Source organism: Rhamphochromis longiceps, linkage group LG10 (assembly GCF_057381845.1).
Source record: "Rhamphochromis longiceps isolate RC_006_pf linkage group LG10, R_longiceps_female_GT1.1, whole genome shotgun sequence".
NCBI classification, from domain to species: Eukaryota; Metazoa; Chordata; class Actinopteri; order Cichliformes; family Cichlidae; genus Rhamphochromis; species Rhamphochromis longiceps.
Genome location: NC_140566.1, coordinates 36,615,818 through 36,633,024, shown reverse-complemented (window position 1 = coordinate 36,633,024; position 17,207 = coordinate 36,615,818). Strand labels below are relative to the sequence as shown.

The 17,207-nt window shown below is 44.9% G+C and overlaps 1 protein-coding gene across 2 annotated transcripts in view; it reads right to left on the bottom strand.

Annotated features, from left to right (window-relative positions):
* LOC146661441 (calcium/calmodulin-dependent protein kinase type II subunit alpha) overlaps window positions 1-17,207 on the bottom strand; it is a 40,837-nt gene that overhangs the window by 10,947 nt on the left and 12,683 nt on the right. For both annotated transcript variants that reach the window (XM_085421499.1, XM_085421498.1), the window contains exons 3-13: window positions 16,856-16,915; window positions 10,437-10,491; window positions 7,258-7,323; window positions 7,102-7,174; window positions 5,728-5,830; window positions 5,003-5,086; window positions 4,601-4,695; window positions 4,330-4,452; window positions 4,159-4,242; window positions 3,886-3,928; window positions 2,148-2,188 (exon numbers count right to left, since the gene is read on the bottom strand). In XM_085421499.1, coding sequence (XP_085277625.1) covers window positions 2,148-2,188; window positions 3,886-3,928; window positions 4,159-4,242; window positions 4,330-4,452; window positions 4,601-4,695; window positions 5,003-5,086; window positions 5,728-5,830; window positions 7,102-7,174; window positions 7,258-7,323; window positions 10,437-10,491; window positions 16,856-16,915 — 827 coding nt within the window. The remainder of the gene's footprint in view (window positions 1-2,147; window positions 2,189-3,885; window positions 3,929-4,158; window positions 4,243-4,329; window positions 4,453-4,600; window positions 4,696-5,002; window positions 5,087-5,727; window positions 5,831-7,101; window positions 7,175-7,257; window positions 7,324-10,436; window positions 10,492-16,855; window positions 16,916-17,207) is intronic.

Sequence of the window (17,207 nt, the reverse complement as noted above, 5' to 3'; positions counted from 1 at the left end):
TCTTGCTTTAATGGACTCTTTTAACCTCCTTCAATGGGTAAATGAACCAACCCACACTAAAGGCCATATTTTGGACTTGGTCTTTACGTATGGCCTGGATATCTGTATTAAGGATATAAATGACGCGGGGATTTCAGATCATTTTCTAATTTCCTTTGATATTGGCTTATCTGCCGCTGGACTGCAGCCTGGAGCTCTTTCTCGTCCGCTACGCGTACTCAGCTCTGAAGCTTTGTCAAAGTTTGCTGTGTCTTTTTTAGATTTGGCGCCTATAATTCCTGACTGCTGCTCAGTTCGCTCATCTGATGGTTATGCTGATACTTTGCTATCATTATTTTCATCTACCTCTGATTTGACTGTACCTGACGACTGTTCTCTCTGTTCGGTTGATGGTTGTGCTAATATCCTGTTATCGGTTTGTTCTTTTATTCTTGATTTTGTTGCTCCCATCAAAATGAAGCACCCTAGAACCTACTCTCATTGCTGGATAAACGATACTACACGTGCCTTACGACGTGTCTGTCGCCGTGATGAGAGGAGGTGGAAAAAAGATAAACTTCAGGTTTCTTATGATATGTTACGGACCAGCCGCTCACAGTTTCAAACTGCTGCTAGTATGGCTAAGGCATCTTTTCGTTCCAAAGTCATTTTGGCTAATGGTCACAACCCCCGTATACTATTTAAAATTTTTATTTCTGTTGTTAATCCCGGTCCTGATATGCCTTTACTGTATTCACAAGCTCTTTGTGAGCATTTTCAAATTCTTTTTTTAGATAAGGTTTCATCCCTTAAGCTTTCCTCTTCGTCTACATCTTATCCTGTCTTTTCCTCTGAGTGTAATTCAACTTTTCATCAATTTGAGCCCGTGTCGCTTTCGACTCTGAAGCAGCTGGTTGATCAACTAAAAAACACCAATGCTGTGTTTGATATTCTCCCATCACGCATTGTTAAGGGCTACTTTGATGTAATTGGACCGAGCATTCTGTTCTTAATGAATTTTTCTCTACTCTCTGGATCTGTCCCACTGGCCTTTAAGCATGCTGTAGTCCAGCCTATTCTGAAAAAGAAGAATCTTGATTGTTATGATCTTTTGAACTATCGACCAATCTCTAAGCTTCCGTTTCTGTCCAAGATCCTGGAGCGACTAGTTCTCTCTCAGCTTCAGGTGTACTTAGATGCGAACAACATTGCAGAGAAATTTCAGTCTGCCTTTAAGCCACGGCACAGCACTGAAACGGCCTTGCTTAGAGTTCTCAATGACCTATTTGTAAGCACTGACTCTGGACGCTCTGTGGTCCTGGTTTTATTGGACCTTTCCTCTGCTTTTGATATGGTTGATCATAACATTCTTCTACTAAGACTTGAGCATACTGTGGGTATAAGAGGCACTGCCCTTAACTGGTTTAAATCTTATCTCGCTGACAGGTCATTCTCGGTTAATTTGGGCAACTTCTCATCTTCCTCGGTACCTGTACACAGCGTACAGGTACTGAAACTGGGTGTGGGTCCCAATCAAACCATCTGTCCTCTAAGAGGACAGACGGTTTGAAAGAGGAGTGAAAGAAGCCATCTATGTCCACTGTGAGCGACCATCTTTGAACAGAGGTGGGGGTTTACGACACCAACTCTCTGCCATCTATAATCCAGTTTTGAGATCCCTTCCCAGACGCCTTAACGCCCACTCACATCCTGGGCCATCTGATCTCAGGAATTCGCATGATAAGGTGGGGCCAGGTTTCACAATGAACACACCCGAAACTCTGGCTGATTGGGACCCACACCCAGTTTCACACCTTGGCTCAGGCGATTAGAGGATCATCAGGGGGTCCTTTTGTCCCTCTGTGGGGGGAAACTCCCACTAGGTTTATATCTGGGACTCTCCACCATTTGACCTTAGAACTGAAGAAGCTTCTCGGATGAGAGGTGAAACGTCTTCAAGCAACTTAAAGAAGTCCAGATGCTTTTCTTTGCAAGCTCCTTTGACTACGATGACCTGGATGACTGAGAACCTTCACAGACATTTATCATCTTATTACTGAGTGAACACGACACGGATCCATGCAGGTAGGAGTTCAGCTCTGTGACACTCACCTTATGTCAGACATCATAACACTGAAAAATAATGATGATGATGATGATGAGGTTACCTTCACTCCGTCGGCCTTCTTGTTGCTCCCGCTCTTTCCTCCTGAGCGAGGGATGAGAACAAAGAGAGAGAGAAGCAGCAGAGTCAGGAAGAAAGGAACAAAAGCAGCAAACAGGAGAGACGGCATTGTACCCAGGACCTCTGCCCACGTGCCCTTCAGCCGGCGGTCTGATCGCAGCACAGACTGAAGACAGTGGGTCACATGTCGGAGTAAAAATACTCAGACTTCCTGCTGCAGATTCAGGGAGTTCCCGGCGTGACATGTGGGTCGCTCAGTGAGCGGCGAGGCCAAATTTAGGACCAACTTGAGATAGTTGGAGAGCAGAAAGTGTGCACGCATTCCTGAGCGTCCACGCTGAACACGTGCATCTGGAAACACGTCCTCTGCTCAGGTCCAGCAGCAAACAGCCAATCAGAGAGCTCAGAATCACAACATGTGTTTGTTCTGCTCACATGACAAGAACATCAAATATACTGTTTACTTTACACCAAGGACCAAACTCCATTCAAATATCTGCTAATTTAACATCAGTCTGCATGTTGCTCAGCACTTTTCTAAAGCTCAGAAATATCCTACTGAAAACTAGTTCATGCATTTATTACTTCCAGGCTGGACGACTGTAATTCATTATTATCAGGAAGTCCTAAAAACTCCCTGAAAAGCCTTCAGCTGATCCAAAATGCTGCAGCAAGAGTCCTGACAGGGACTAGAAAGAGAGAGCAGATTTCTCCTGTTTTAGCTTCCTGTTAAATCCAGAATTAAAATCCTGCTCCTCACATACAAGGTCTTAAATAATCAGGCCCCATCTTATCTTAATGACCTTGTAGTACCATATCACCCTATTAGAGCACTTCGCTCTCGCTCTGCAGGCCTACTTGTTGTTCCTAGAGTATTTAAAAGTAGAATGGCCCCGCCCCTCCCTGAGCCTGGTTCTGCTGGAGGTTTCTTCCTGTTAAGAGTTTTTCCTTCCCCCTGTCCCTGAGAGCTGCCTCTCAGAGTGTTGTCTGACTGTTTCCTCTGTTTATGTGACAGTAAAACTGCATCGAGCTCATCTGATGCTGTGCAGATGAAGACGAGTTGAATTATTCCAGCGTTTGTGTTTAATATCTGTGGACTCTTCATGCAGCGCCGTCGTCTCAACAGTCAACCTAAAACTGTTTCTGAGTCCTCGCTTGTGAAACAGGAACAAGTGGGCGGGGCAAACATAGCATGGGAAAACTGTGGACATAGACACACTGACAGGGCCATCATGCTCGCCGAGCCGCCTGTGTCGCACACCCATTATGACATCACACTACGTGTCATGTGACACCGTCTTTGTGGTGTTTCAGCCGGTTGTGCACGTCTCGTCTTTTTGTAGCCTGGCGTGTGTTGCTTTGGCCGCTGCGGCTGTGTCGGTGGTTTCCCCGCTATCTTTAGAGCTCAGTGTGTGTGAATGTCTGGGACAGCTGCTGCACACACACACACACACACACACACACACACACACACACACACACACACACACACACACACACACACTCAGTGATAACGTGTTTATTGTGTGTAAGCTGGCAGCTGACTGGTGGATTTCTCTGTGCAACCTCCTGCTACTGGAACACAAACCTGCAGGTCAAAGGTCAAACCTGCTGCTGCCACAAGCTGTGTGACTTACTGACAGTTAATAGGGGACAGCCTCAAATTGTACATGACTTTTGACCACACTGGGTGGGTTTGGGGGGGGGGGGGGGGGTCTTACCAGAGAAATTCCTGGTGGCCAACATGGTGGTGAGAATGGCTCCCTGAAGGAAAGAAGGGATAAAAATAAAAGCACAGAAAATTATGACAGAATTTATTTCTGATTTTCTAAAAATGATTATTATGTGAATTTAAAACAGATTAACTTCAACATTTCCTTTAAAACAACAAAGAGTCAAAAGCAGCTGTGACCACAAATCTGAGCTTTGGAAACTTCTTTCCTCCGTGGTCACTAAAAACACTAAAACTTCATGGTTTTATTTTGAAAGTCCACCTTCAGTTTCCTCCTGGCGTTGAACTTCTTCAGACACTCAACCGTTTCCTGTCTGTGCATGCAGGACGCCACTGTGGATCGGTGCTGGGAGGAAGAAGAACATCATCATCATCATGAGGAGCAGAGCAGGACAGAGAACAAGGTCAAAGGTCAAAGGTGAGAGGGTCTCACAGAGATCCAGGGGTGTTTGAGCGCCTCGGCAGCTGTGATGCGTTTGGCCGGGTTGATGGTCAGCATCTTATTGATGAGATCTTTGGCTTCAGGAGTCACCGTGTCCCACTCCGGGGAAGGAAACTAGGAAGCAAGGACACAGGGAGAGGAGGCAAGGAGAGGACGAGTTTAAATTAGAACAACTGTAATAACAAAGGTGTTAAAGCCCCGCCCACAATGGTTAAACTGCCAATAAAGTACAGGTGAACAGTCGTGATGTCATGTGACCTACATCATAGGCGCCAGCTTTGATCTGCTGGTACAGACGATGCTGATCTTCATCCCAGAATGGAGGATAACCGACCAATAGGATGTAGAGAATCACACCTGAGACAGAAGACCATAAAAAATTTAATAAATACACCTGACAAAAATAAAATGCAATAAAATATAAAAAAAAATCCACTGACAGACAGAAAAACCATAAAAGCTAAAAAAAAACTGGAAGAAGGAATGAATGCGAAAGATAAAAGAGACAAAAATGTCCTCAGAGACTGAAAATAAAGAAAGTAAAACACTAAACGTGAAAACAACACCCTGGACATGAACCCCGAGTAAAAAATAAACAAACTGCACATGAGTGGAGGAAACATAAAGAAAGAAGAAACGGTAGAAACAGGAAGTAGAGACTCACCACAGGCCCAGAGGTCGACTGCTTTCCCGTATGGGTCCTTCCTGAGGACCTCTGGAGACAGATAACCTGGAGTCCCCGCAAAGCCTGAAAACAAACACATGTTTACACACAGTTGCTGTTCTGGAAGACCCTTGTTTATGTGACAAAGCGGCACAAATAAAAAATTTAGATTAATGAAGACCATCATCATCACCACTATCACCACAGTCACCATCACCATCACTATCACTATCATCATCATCATCATCATAATCTCTGTTAATTTCAGTTTCAATGAAAGTGCCATAAAAAGGCATTTATGTGTCTATACCTTTGTTGTTTGGATTTACTGTGATAAGAGTTATTGTAAACATGTTGCTTATTGTAATTGTTTTGTTTGGGTAGTTCTCACGATGATGATGATGACGACGCTGAGTGATCTTGTCGCCGAACATTGAATAAATCATCTGTAAACAAGAACTTGTCCGCGTGGTGGCTGACGGGAGCTACAACCATCACTATCATCATCGTCACCATAATCATCATCACCATAATCATCATCATCATTATCACCTTCATCATCGTTACCATAATCATCATCACCACCATCAGCATGGTCACCATCAACATCATCTTCATCACCATTATCATCATTATCAAAACAATCATCACCCTCATCATCATCACATCATTTCCATCAAGTCACCATCACCATCATCCTCATCACCATCACTTGGTGCTCTTACCGAACCATGCCTGCTGGTCTCCTTCCACCTCGATGGCGAGGCCAAAGTCGGCGAGTTTCACCGCCGCTCCTTTGGACTTGGAGGCCAGGAGGAGGTTCTCAGGCTGCAGACACAACAGACATGCTAACACGCTAACTAACCGCAATGGTTTGCATGAAAGGTGCTAAGGATGCTAACAGGACTCTTAGAGGACTTGGAGCCTGTCTCAATACGCGTACTTGTGCGTATAGTACTGTTCCAATTCAAGTACGCATCAAGCCAAGAACGCCAAAAAATCCCGGATGTGTTCCCGCTCCGCCTGTTTTATCGAGCATGCATCAGTGGTGACTTGTGTGGACTTGGTACAAAACCCAATCGCGGCAATGGTGGACGAGCGGGGCTGAAAACTTTTAAATATTTCTGGGTCACAAAAAAAACGTTTAAGTTATTTTCAGGCGAGAATGTAGCTGTGTAAGCTTCAAATATCTGCTCGGTTTATCAACATATCGCATATTTCCAAACGTGCTCCGACGTTTTCGGAGATGTCCGTCACCCGCCAGCTCCATAGCAGACAGCGAGGTCGAGGATCACTAGAGCCGGCGACAACAGCGGACTCCCGGCACATCGTTTTCAACCCCCCCGCGGTCTTTCGCTACTGAGGTTAAACATGATATATAAGTCACTTAAATCACTTCGAAATGATAATGTTTGGTTTATTTCAGTGTTTTATTTGTTCCTGAGTAAATCGGTTTGGCTGAGATTAAAGATTAAAGCTTCATAACATATTAATATCAGTTAAATTAAGAGTCGACGGCAGTAAAAACTCCAGACCTGTGACATCATCAAGTACGCTGGCGTTCCAATTGTGCAAATCGCGAGTCCGTGCTCGCGTTCTCGGCAAGTCCGTGCTCGCCGAGTACACGAGCACGGACTCGCGTACTTGAGTCTTGGTTTCATTGGTTTCTTCCCGTCTTTAATCAGAGACCAGCAGCTCTGGGCTCAATTCACCCGTCTGCTGTAATCAGCTGTTCATGTTTTGATGAGCAGCTGATTACTGTTGTGTGTAACGCTGGTGTGTTGTTTGTCATGAAAACACTGTGTTTGTGTGGGCGGCTGTTAAATCATCACACGTGCTATAATTCAGGCTTAACAAGCCAGACCTCGTTCAAATAATCGATTTTCCTGCTGCTGGTTATGAGCAGGTTATTAACAGAACCTGCTCATAACCAGCCAGTCTCTCAGCCAGTCAGAGAGCCAATAGGATCCCAGACAGTACTGTGGCAGTAAAGATGTCCCTCCCCCACTGGCCCCAGCGGCCAATCATGTCGCTGCACAGAACTGCTGTTCAGGACATGTGGAGCTGTCAGAGATTATGTCACCTGACATTTCGGGTACCTTTAGGTCTCTGTGGACCACGCCCATCTGATGACAATGTAGCACCGCCTCCAAAATCTGCTGGATACAGTGACTGTTCAGAAAGAGGTCAGAGGTCAGAGGTCGGCATCAGATTCAGCACAGAAGCAGAAGAAGTCTGAAGAGTGCGTCTCTTACCTGGCATCAGCTTCACTGTAGTATTCTCTCGCTACGATGTCTTCAAACAGCTCTCCTCCTGTCACACTGACACACACAGACACACAACGTCAGGAAATTAAACAAACCCTGAGACACACAAACACACAAAGTCAGGAAAATACACAACCATGAGACACACAAACACACAACGTCAGGAAATTAAACAAACCCTGAGACACACAAACACACAACGTCAGGAAAATACACAACCATGAGACACACAAACACACAACGTCAGGAAATTAAACAAACCCTGAGACACACAAACACACAAAGTCAGGAAAATACACAACCATGAGACACACAAACACACAACGTCAGGAAACTGCACAACCACGAGAGACACAAACACACAACGTCAGGCAATTACACAACCATGAGACACACAAACACACAACGTCAGGAAACTACACAACCATGAGACACACAAACACACAACGTCAGGCAATTACACAACCATGAGACACACAAACGCACAACGTCAGGCAATTACACAACCCTGAGACACACAAACACACAACATCAGGAAACTACACAACCATGAGACACACAAACACACAACGTCAGGCAATTACACAACCATGAGACACACAAACGCACAACGTCAGGCAATTACACAACCCTGAGACACACAAACACACAACATCAGGAAACTACACAACCATGAGACACACAAACACACAACGTCAGGCAATTACACAACCATGAGACACACAAACGCACAACGTCAGGCAATTACACAACCCTGAGACACACAAACACACAAAGTCAGGAAAATACACAACCATGAGACACACAAACACACAACGTCAGGAAACTACACAACCATGAGACACACAAACACACAACATCAGGAAACTACACAACCATGAGACACACAAACACACAACGTCAGGCAATTACGCAACCATGAGACACACAAACGCACAACGTCAGGCAATTACACAACCATGAGACACACAACATAAAACGTCAAGAAATTACACAACCATGAGACACACAACATAAAACGTCAAGAAATTACACAACCATGAGACACACAAACGCACAACGTCAGGCAATTACACAACCATGAGACACACAACATAAAACGTCAAGAAATTACACAACCATGAGACACACAACATAAAACGTCAAGAAATTACACAACCATGAGACACACAAACACACAACGTCAGGAAACTACACAACCATGAGACACACAAACACACAACGTCAGGAAACTACACAACCATGAGACACACAAACACACAACGTCAGGAAACTACACAACCATGAGACACACAAACACACAAAGTCAGGAAACTACACAACCATGAGACACACAAACACACAAAGTCAGGAAAATACACAACCATGAGACACACAAACGCACAACGTCAGGCAATTACACAACCATGAGACACACAAACACACAATGTCAGGCAATTACACAACCATGAGACACACAAACACACAATGTCAGGCAATTACACAACCATGAGACACACAACACACAAAGTCAGGCAATTACACAACCATGAGACACACAAACGCACAACGTCAGGCAATTACACAACCATGAGACACACAAACACACAATGTCAGGCAATTACACAACCATGAGACACACAACACACAAAGTCAGGAAAATACACAACCATGAGACACACAAACACACAAAGTCAGGAAATTACACAACCATGAGACACACAACACACACCGTCAGGAAATTACACAACCATGAGACACACAACCAGTGTTGGTCAAGTTACTTGAAAAAAGTAATCAGTAACTAATTACTGATTACTTCCCCAAAAAAGTAATCCCGTTACTTTGCTGATTACTTATTTTCAAAGGTAATTAATTACTTAGTTACTTAGTTACTTGTTAAAAACACGATTTACACCCTGAAGAGGTGATAAAGTGATAGATCTTTCAGCCCAATTCTACTTTTCTGCATAATCCATCATACAAAATGTAATCAAATGGAAAAGTCTCTTTTTAAAACTTGTTTTATTAGTTTTAATCTTTTAACTTTATGCATCAAGCAAAAATGTAATTATCTGCAACATTCTCTGACTGGAAGAAATTAGTTTAACATTTAAACCTATTTTCTGCACATTCCAGCTCATAAAATAAAATATTTTGTGTGTTTACACTCAGTCTTTCAAATAGATGCAAGTAAAACACAGCAGAAAATAAATAAAGTCAAAGACTCAGCGGTCCTGTTGCTCTATTTTCACCTGTAAAGCAGGAGTGGGGTAGGCGGAGGTTTGCCCTGGTGCAGGTGTGCCGCGGTCAGTGGAAGAATCCGTGAGTTTCTCTGTGAGTTTCCCATTACGTCGTAGCTACTCGGTGCTTGTTGGAAGTTTAGGGGTTTTTTCGCTGTAAAAAGAAGTTTTCTTCCCACGCACAGCGGACACTAATGTTTTTGTCACTTTTTATGGAATCAAACTCAAAGTAAGGTCAGTACTTCCACGCTTTAAACGCTGCACGCTCATACTCTCTCTGCACTCGATATGTGATCCATTGTTGATCTGCACACAGCTGTTGTCACGAACGTCACACTCGCTTACGTCACTGTCATGAGACACTCTCGCAAATAAATCACGGTTTTAGTAACGCAGTAACGCAGCGTTCCTACGGGAAAGTAACGGTAATCTAATTACCGTTTTTGCAATAGTAATCCCTTACTTTACTCGAAAAAGTAATCGGATTACAGTAACGGATTACAGTAACGGGCAGTAACGCGTTAGTAACGCATTACTGCCCATCTCTGCACACAACACACACCGTCAGGAAATTACACAACCATGAGACACACAACACACACCGTCAGGAAACTGCACGGTTTTGACCTCTGGATGTGGGGACACTGGGTGGAGGGGCTCTGAATGTAGCGGCTGTAGGTGGAGGACACTGGGTCCACAGATGTGCTTCACCTCTGTTTGAATATTTGGATTCTGTTTGCTTGTCTCACTGATTTCTGTGGTTTTTATTGGTGGTGGTGTTAGAAAGTGGTGTGGGTGGGGTCAAAATCACTGGTTTACTGGTATAAAGGACAGTTGTAGCCACAGTGACACCACCCACTGCTGGCGTCACGGAGCCTTCGTGGTGTTTTCAGTGTGGATGTGAGGAGCTCAGGTGTGTCACAAACAGCGTGAGGAGACACTCACAGGTCAAAGATGAGGTAATGATGCCCCTCCTCCGAGATGCTGTCATGCAGCCGAACTGGAAGACAGAAAGGAAAGCAGACATTTTATTTTCCCGTTACACCACGTCAACCCCACAGAGCGCACACGCAGCTGCTCGCCACACAGCTGCAGGCCGAGGTCAGAGGTCACAGTCATTGGTTCTCCTCTGCCACCCTTAAGCCTTCCTGCTCTGCTGTGACTCTGACCATCATCTCCAAAATGAACTTCCTGTTTTATCCAATCAGATCACAAACTTGTCACCTCACTGAACTCACCGATCAGCTGACCAGGACGCTTATTTCCTCATACACTGCATCCAATCAGGGCAGAGGAGGCGCCCCCTGCTGTATGTTAGAAAGGCTGCAGATACATACAGGAAACTGCTGAAGATTAAGGCTGAACACCGACTGTGGCTGTTAGTAATGTGTCAGTGAGCGTGCCGTCCAAGCTGGGCGGGGCTAAGGGCGAATCAGCCATGCTGGTTTCTTCTGCCACATTTAAACCGACCCGTCCTGACAGGCGACTCTCAGAGCAGCTCTGCATGACTCACAGATCAGAACAAGCCTTCTTTATCTGACACTCAGACTCAGTTCATCCTCAGCCTAAAACAATGAGTTTAAGCTCCTCCCCTCTTACTTTTGATTGGCTGAGCAGGTGGGCGGAGCTTCTATAAAGCTGTGATACTGAATATTCCTGAACAGCCTGAGCTGTGGGCTCACAGGGATCACTGCACATACACCAAGACCATTCATATAAACCTGGTAAATGGCCTGTGTCTGTATAGCGCTTTACACACATTCACACACTGGTGATGGCAGCTACATTGTAGCCACAGCCACCCTGGGGCGCACTGACAGAGGCGAGGCTGCCGGACACTGGCGCCACCGGGCCCTCTGACCACCACCAGTAGGCAACGGGTGAAGTGTCTCGCCCAAGGACACAACAACCTTTCGATTACAAGGCGAACTCCCAACTCTTGAGCCACAATCGCCAGCTTCATGTTTAATATGAAAATCCAGCACAGGGGCAGGGGTCATGTGACAGGAAGTGAGGAGAAGCAGAAGAGGTCCAGTTTAAACTGATACCTGATGATTTACATCCGGACAGTTGTTCTGGTTTTAGTGATTTATGCAGTGATGTGCGAGAAGACGTTTCATCCTGAATTCACAGAGCGAACGTTCAGATTTCTGTTCTGGAAAATCAAACATGGAGTTTCTTAAACGGCGTGTCACAGTTAATCAGGTCCTTCCTGTGACGGGGTCCTCGCAGTTTGAGAAACTTGTTGGATGACGTCTCTGAGCCCGACTGAAGGCGTCTGTTTCTGCTCTCCGCTTATATTGTTTAATAGGAAGTATTATAGCTGAGGAGAGAGAGGCTGCTGCCCACACACACACACACACACACACACACACACACACACACACACACACACACACACACACACACACAGACACACACACACACACACACACACACACACACACACACACACACACACACACACTAAATCCCGCTGCTGTACTGTGTAGGAGTGCTTTGAGAGAAAACCTGATTATTTCTTTCTGAGTGCTTTCACACAGGTACTGTGTGTGTGTGTGTGTGTGTGTGTGTGTGTGTGTGTGTGTGTGTGTGTGTGTGTGTGTGTGTGTGTGTGTGTGTGTGTGTGTAGGAGGATAGATGGTTTTGATTCCTTCACCTATGGACTCTGTTGCCTAGCAACACCACACACACACACACTCAGGGTTACGTAACACTCCTCAGTATCTGTAGAGCATCGCCTGCCCACACAAGGCAATGATTGGCCGCTCTGTTCAGCTGCAGGCTGCCGATTGGCCGGCTGGGTCCACGCGAGGTCATATTTGAACATCTGACTGACGGCGGTGAGTTTGTTTGGACTCCATCGAGCACACAGTTTGTTTTTTGGAGGTTTCGGTGTGAGGGTCTGTGCTCTGCGCTCAGACTGGACCCGCCCACAGCAGCGGCGCCTCCTGCTGGGCTTTTATTCTGAATTATTCACAGGAAGTGGCGGCCGCACACAGATCAGTTTGCGTTTAAGTGGTTTGAGCTCTGAGGCGTTTCCCACACACTCATTAAGCTGTCCACGGGCTGATCTGAGGACGCGTGAAGCCCCCTGTGCGTGCCTGACAGCAGGCAGCCGTCAGACGGAGCTCCTCATGTTGCAGAAGGCTCGCTGCTCGCTGTAACGTCATTACCAGGAGAGGCGGCTCACACATGATCTGATGAACACTCATTAAGTCGAGCTGCGGGCTCAGAGGCAGCGCCGGCATCCTGCTGCACAGCCACAGGGTTTTCACATTGCTGCCTCGGTGCACAGAGCAGACTCTCAGCACTAATAAAACACAGATATTACACTAAGGACACGCCCACTAATGACATCACAGATCAACCATAATGATCGTTCATAAACTATGGATGTAGCTTCCTGATAGGTGCAGTCAGAGATTTCCTAATATAATGTAGAACTGCGACTCTCTGGACGTCCTGTCCTACAGGGGGCGCTGTTGCTCAGCAGGGGGCCGTTCAGAGACTGAAGCATTAGGCCCGTGGTTACGTTTACCACAGACATCCATCTTTGCTGCCATCGTACGAGCTCAGGCTCCAGCGTGCTGATCGATTTCAGAACAACAACACTGGAGTCATGTGTTTCGTTGGGAGAGCTCTTCTGGGGTAAACAGAGTCACAGCCTCCACAAAGACGTGTTTGTCTGAGCCCAGCAGAAGTGAGCCAGTATCAGTGTGGAGGATCAGGATCATGGATTTCACGTCAGTCAAGCCAGAACATCTTACTATTCATCACTGAGTGAAGACAATAAGAACAACCCCAGGTTTCTCTTCAGCTCTGTAGCCAGGCTGACAAACAGTCAGAGCTCTGTTGAGCCAACCATCCCTTTAACGTTAACTAGTAATGACCAGTGTTGGGTAAGTTACTTTAAAATAGTAACTTAGTTACATTACTAGTTACTTCTCTCAAAAGTAACTCAGTTACTTCAAGGTACTCGTTACTTTCAAAGTAACTAGTTACTAGGGAAAGTAACTTTGGTTTTACTCAGAATTCTCTTGTTAATGTGTTGCTTCCATAACTTTGCCAGTCTTCTAGCTTGCTTACTTGCCACAGTGCACTGTGCCACCTACCAACAGAAAGGAAAAGATAATGTGCACATTTCCACGAGAGAAATCCCACGCCTGGACTGTCATTGACTGCTGCCATGATTCTAGCCTACGTCACAGCGTCATGTGCGCCTTTTACATCCAACACAAAAACTGCAGTCGTGGTGCTTTGATTGTACTCAGAACTCGGAAATTCTGCCTTCTGAATAGGAAGATGTAGGTAACACCAGACTGCAGATGAGCTGCATACGGCTGGACTGGGACAGAAAATTGGCCCGGACATTTTGACTAGAGACCGGCCCACCATTATAGGAAAAACCATAAAGCCTTTGAATGAAAACAAACACTGTTGTGACAGTGATGTACACTGTTCTGATGGTATATATGCATCAATCTATCAATCGTTTGTTGTAAGATTCAGATAATTATTTTTTAAAAGTGAGACATTTTAAATGAGAATAAGAAAGTATTTCTTTGTGCCCCCCTCTCCCTGTTAATGCCCTACCTGGCCCCCTGGCAACACTTTGCTAGATCCGCACCTGCACAGTCACCAGCTGTCAGCTACCTAAAAAAGGATCCTGGTGTTATTTGTCTCTCAGAAACAGTTCATAACTTCAACTCATTCATGTCACCTAAAAGGTAAACCTGTTTCTCCATCACAGCTCTGATGGTTCAGTAAGGACATCTCCTGGTTTCATCTTCATGTTTCCCTCTCACCACATATCCAAACCGACATCATGACCAGCAGCTTTACAGCTGTGGCTCCAGCAAACATCAGCTGATACTAGAAATTCAAATTCAAATTCAAATTCAAATTCAAATTTTATTTGTCACGTACACAGTCATACACAGTACGATATGTAGTGAAATGCTTGGACAACTGGTCGTGACCTAAAGAAAACAAAAAAAGGAAAAGGCTATGAATAAGATAGGAAATAAATATGAAAAATTAAAAAGGGTAAATTTAACTAGGAAGGAATAAAATATAAATTAAGGTTAAAAATGAAATAACTGTACAACACAAATTAGAATGAAGGGTAAATTTATATTAAATCAATTCTAACAACAGCTGATCAAGCTTTAACGTGCTGCTGTTGTTTAGCACGACATCCGCTGGTTTCCTCTTTCTGCGCAAAGTGGGCGATAAATAAACAAGAGAGACGATCAGCTGATCATTGATCAGTTTCATGATTGAAGTAGAAACAGGAGAGAGAGGGGGGAGGATGAGAGAAGAAGAGGCAGCTGTGCAGCAAAGACACAGAATAACTCCAGCTTTGTGCTTTTTTCATTGTAGCTGAATTACGGGACAAACTGTTCCTTTTCACCTCAATAAGAAACGCGTAATATTTTCTCTGAATACCAGACGGGACGGTTGGCAACTCTAATAACTTATGAACAAAATAAAGTTCAACATCATTAACTTCATAGCACCCACCCAGCTGTATAGAAACTCCGTCATGCTAGCTAGCACGCAGTACGGAAAAAGTCAGCATAACGAAAATAAACTCCACCTAAACTTGGTTTATATCTGACCCAGAGAGACTGCAGGTCATAACTTCTTACCTGAAGTTCAGTTCACACTCGGACCGGCGTCCCTTTTCCTTCATCCACCTGCTGGCCTCCACCACTTGCTAATGTTACTGAATCTGTGGAAGCTCCGCGATAGCCACCACACGAAGTAACGAGTAACGACCCTATCTAAATCCCAGTAACGACTAACGCGTTCCTGATTTTGGCATAATAACTAGTTACCGTGCTCGTTACCACAATAATAACGTAGTTACTGTAACGCGTTACTTAATAACGCGTTAGTCCCAACACTGGTAATGACTTCATGAACTTCTTCACTAATAACATTTTTATCATTAGAGAAAAAATTACCAGTAATCATCCCACAGATGTAATATTATCTACAGCTACTCTTAGTACCATTGATGTTAAGTTAGACTCTTTTTCTCTAATTGATCTTTCTGAGTTAACTTCAATAATTACTTCCTCCAAACCATCAACGTGTCTTTTAGACCCCATTCCTACAAAACTGCTCAAAGAAGTCCTGCCATTAATTAATTCTTCGATCTTAAATATGATCAACCTATCTCTAATAATCGGCTATGTACCACAGGCCTTCAAGCTGGCTGTAGTTAACCCTTTACTCAAAAAGCATCTCTAGACCCAGCAGTCTTAGCTAATTATAGGCCAATCTCCAACCTTCCTTTATATCAAACATCCTTGAAAGAGTAGTTGTCAAACAGCTAACAGATCATCTGCAGAGGTTTATTTGAAGAGTTTCAGTCAGGTTTCAGAGCTCATCACAGCACAGAAACAGCTTTAGTGAAGGTTACAAATGATCTTCTTATGGCCTCTGACAGTGGACTCATCTCTGTGCTTGTCCTGCTAGACCTCAGTGCAGCGTTCGATACTGTCGACCATAATATCCTATTAGAGCGATTAGAACATGCTGTAGGTATTACAGGTACTGCACTGCAGTGGTTTGTATCATATCTATCTAATAGACTCCAGTTTGTGCATGTAAATGGAGAGTCCTCTTCACACACTGAGGTTAATTATGGAGTTCCACAGGGTTCAGTGCTAGGACCAATTCTGTTTACATTATACATGCTTCCCTTAGGCAGCATCATTAGAAGACATAGCATACATTTACACTGCTATGCAGATGCTATGCAGAAACCCGTCCTGGAGGACGAGGCGGCTGTTCCTGAGGTCAGGGTGAAGAAGCCGTTAGCTGTAATTTGGGGAGGCGGAGCTTTTCCACAACGCCATTACGTTCAAAGGCTCACGAAACTCTCACAATCTATTCATACAAGATCTCTAACAGCCTCGAGGAAGACTCTCAGTCATTCAGAGGTAAGAGCGACCTAAGCCCATCTCTGAGGGAACATCTGTCACCCTCTTACAATGATTGCAGCCATTCTCCAACTCTGTGCATGGGACTCGTGGTTATTGATCAACCCTTCGATGTGATTCAAACCTGATTGTGCAGAAGACAGTCCCTACGTTACTGACGAAGGCGGCTCTCAGTATCACAGTACTCGTACTGCGTGCTGTCTCCAGTACACGGTGCAGGTTTTCCTTCCAGCTGCTCAGAGATCAGCGTGTTGGAGGGAAACCTCTCCGCGTCCTCGTCTGTCGCCTCCACTCTGAGAACGACTCCTCTGTGATTTTACCGCCTTCATCACCCTCAACGTTAGCAGCCGAGGTACATACAGCAGTGTTAGTACATGCAGTACATGCAGTACATGCAGTATTACTCACCGATGTTGGGGTGTTTCAGTAGTCGACAGATTCGAGCTTCACGGTCCAACTTCTGATGATCTGACAACACAAACACAGAGATTACTGATCAGAGGCATCGATCGGGGATCTCCCTCCTGACCTTGTTATTGATCAGGAGAGTCAGGAATCAGACCTGTTGTCGGTTTTCACACCGCGAGGTGATCGCAGGTATTTCACAGACAACAGGAAATCAGTCCAATCAGAGCTCACGCTCATGAAGCATCAATGTGACGGTGATAGTTTCGTTATCTCTGATCTTCATCCCGGATAAACGCTCACTGAGGCGCTCAGAAACAGGAGAATCAGGCTTTTGCTGCCTGAGGTTTGATCT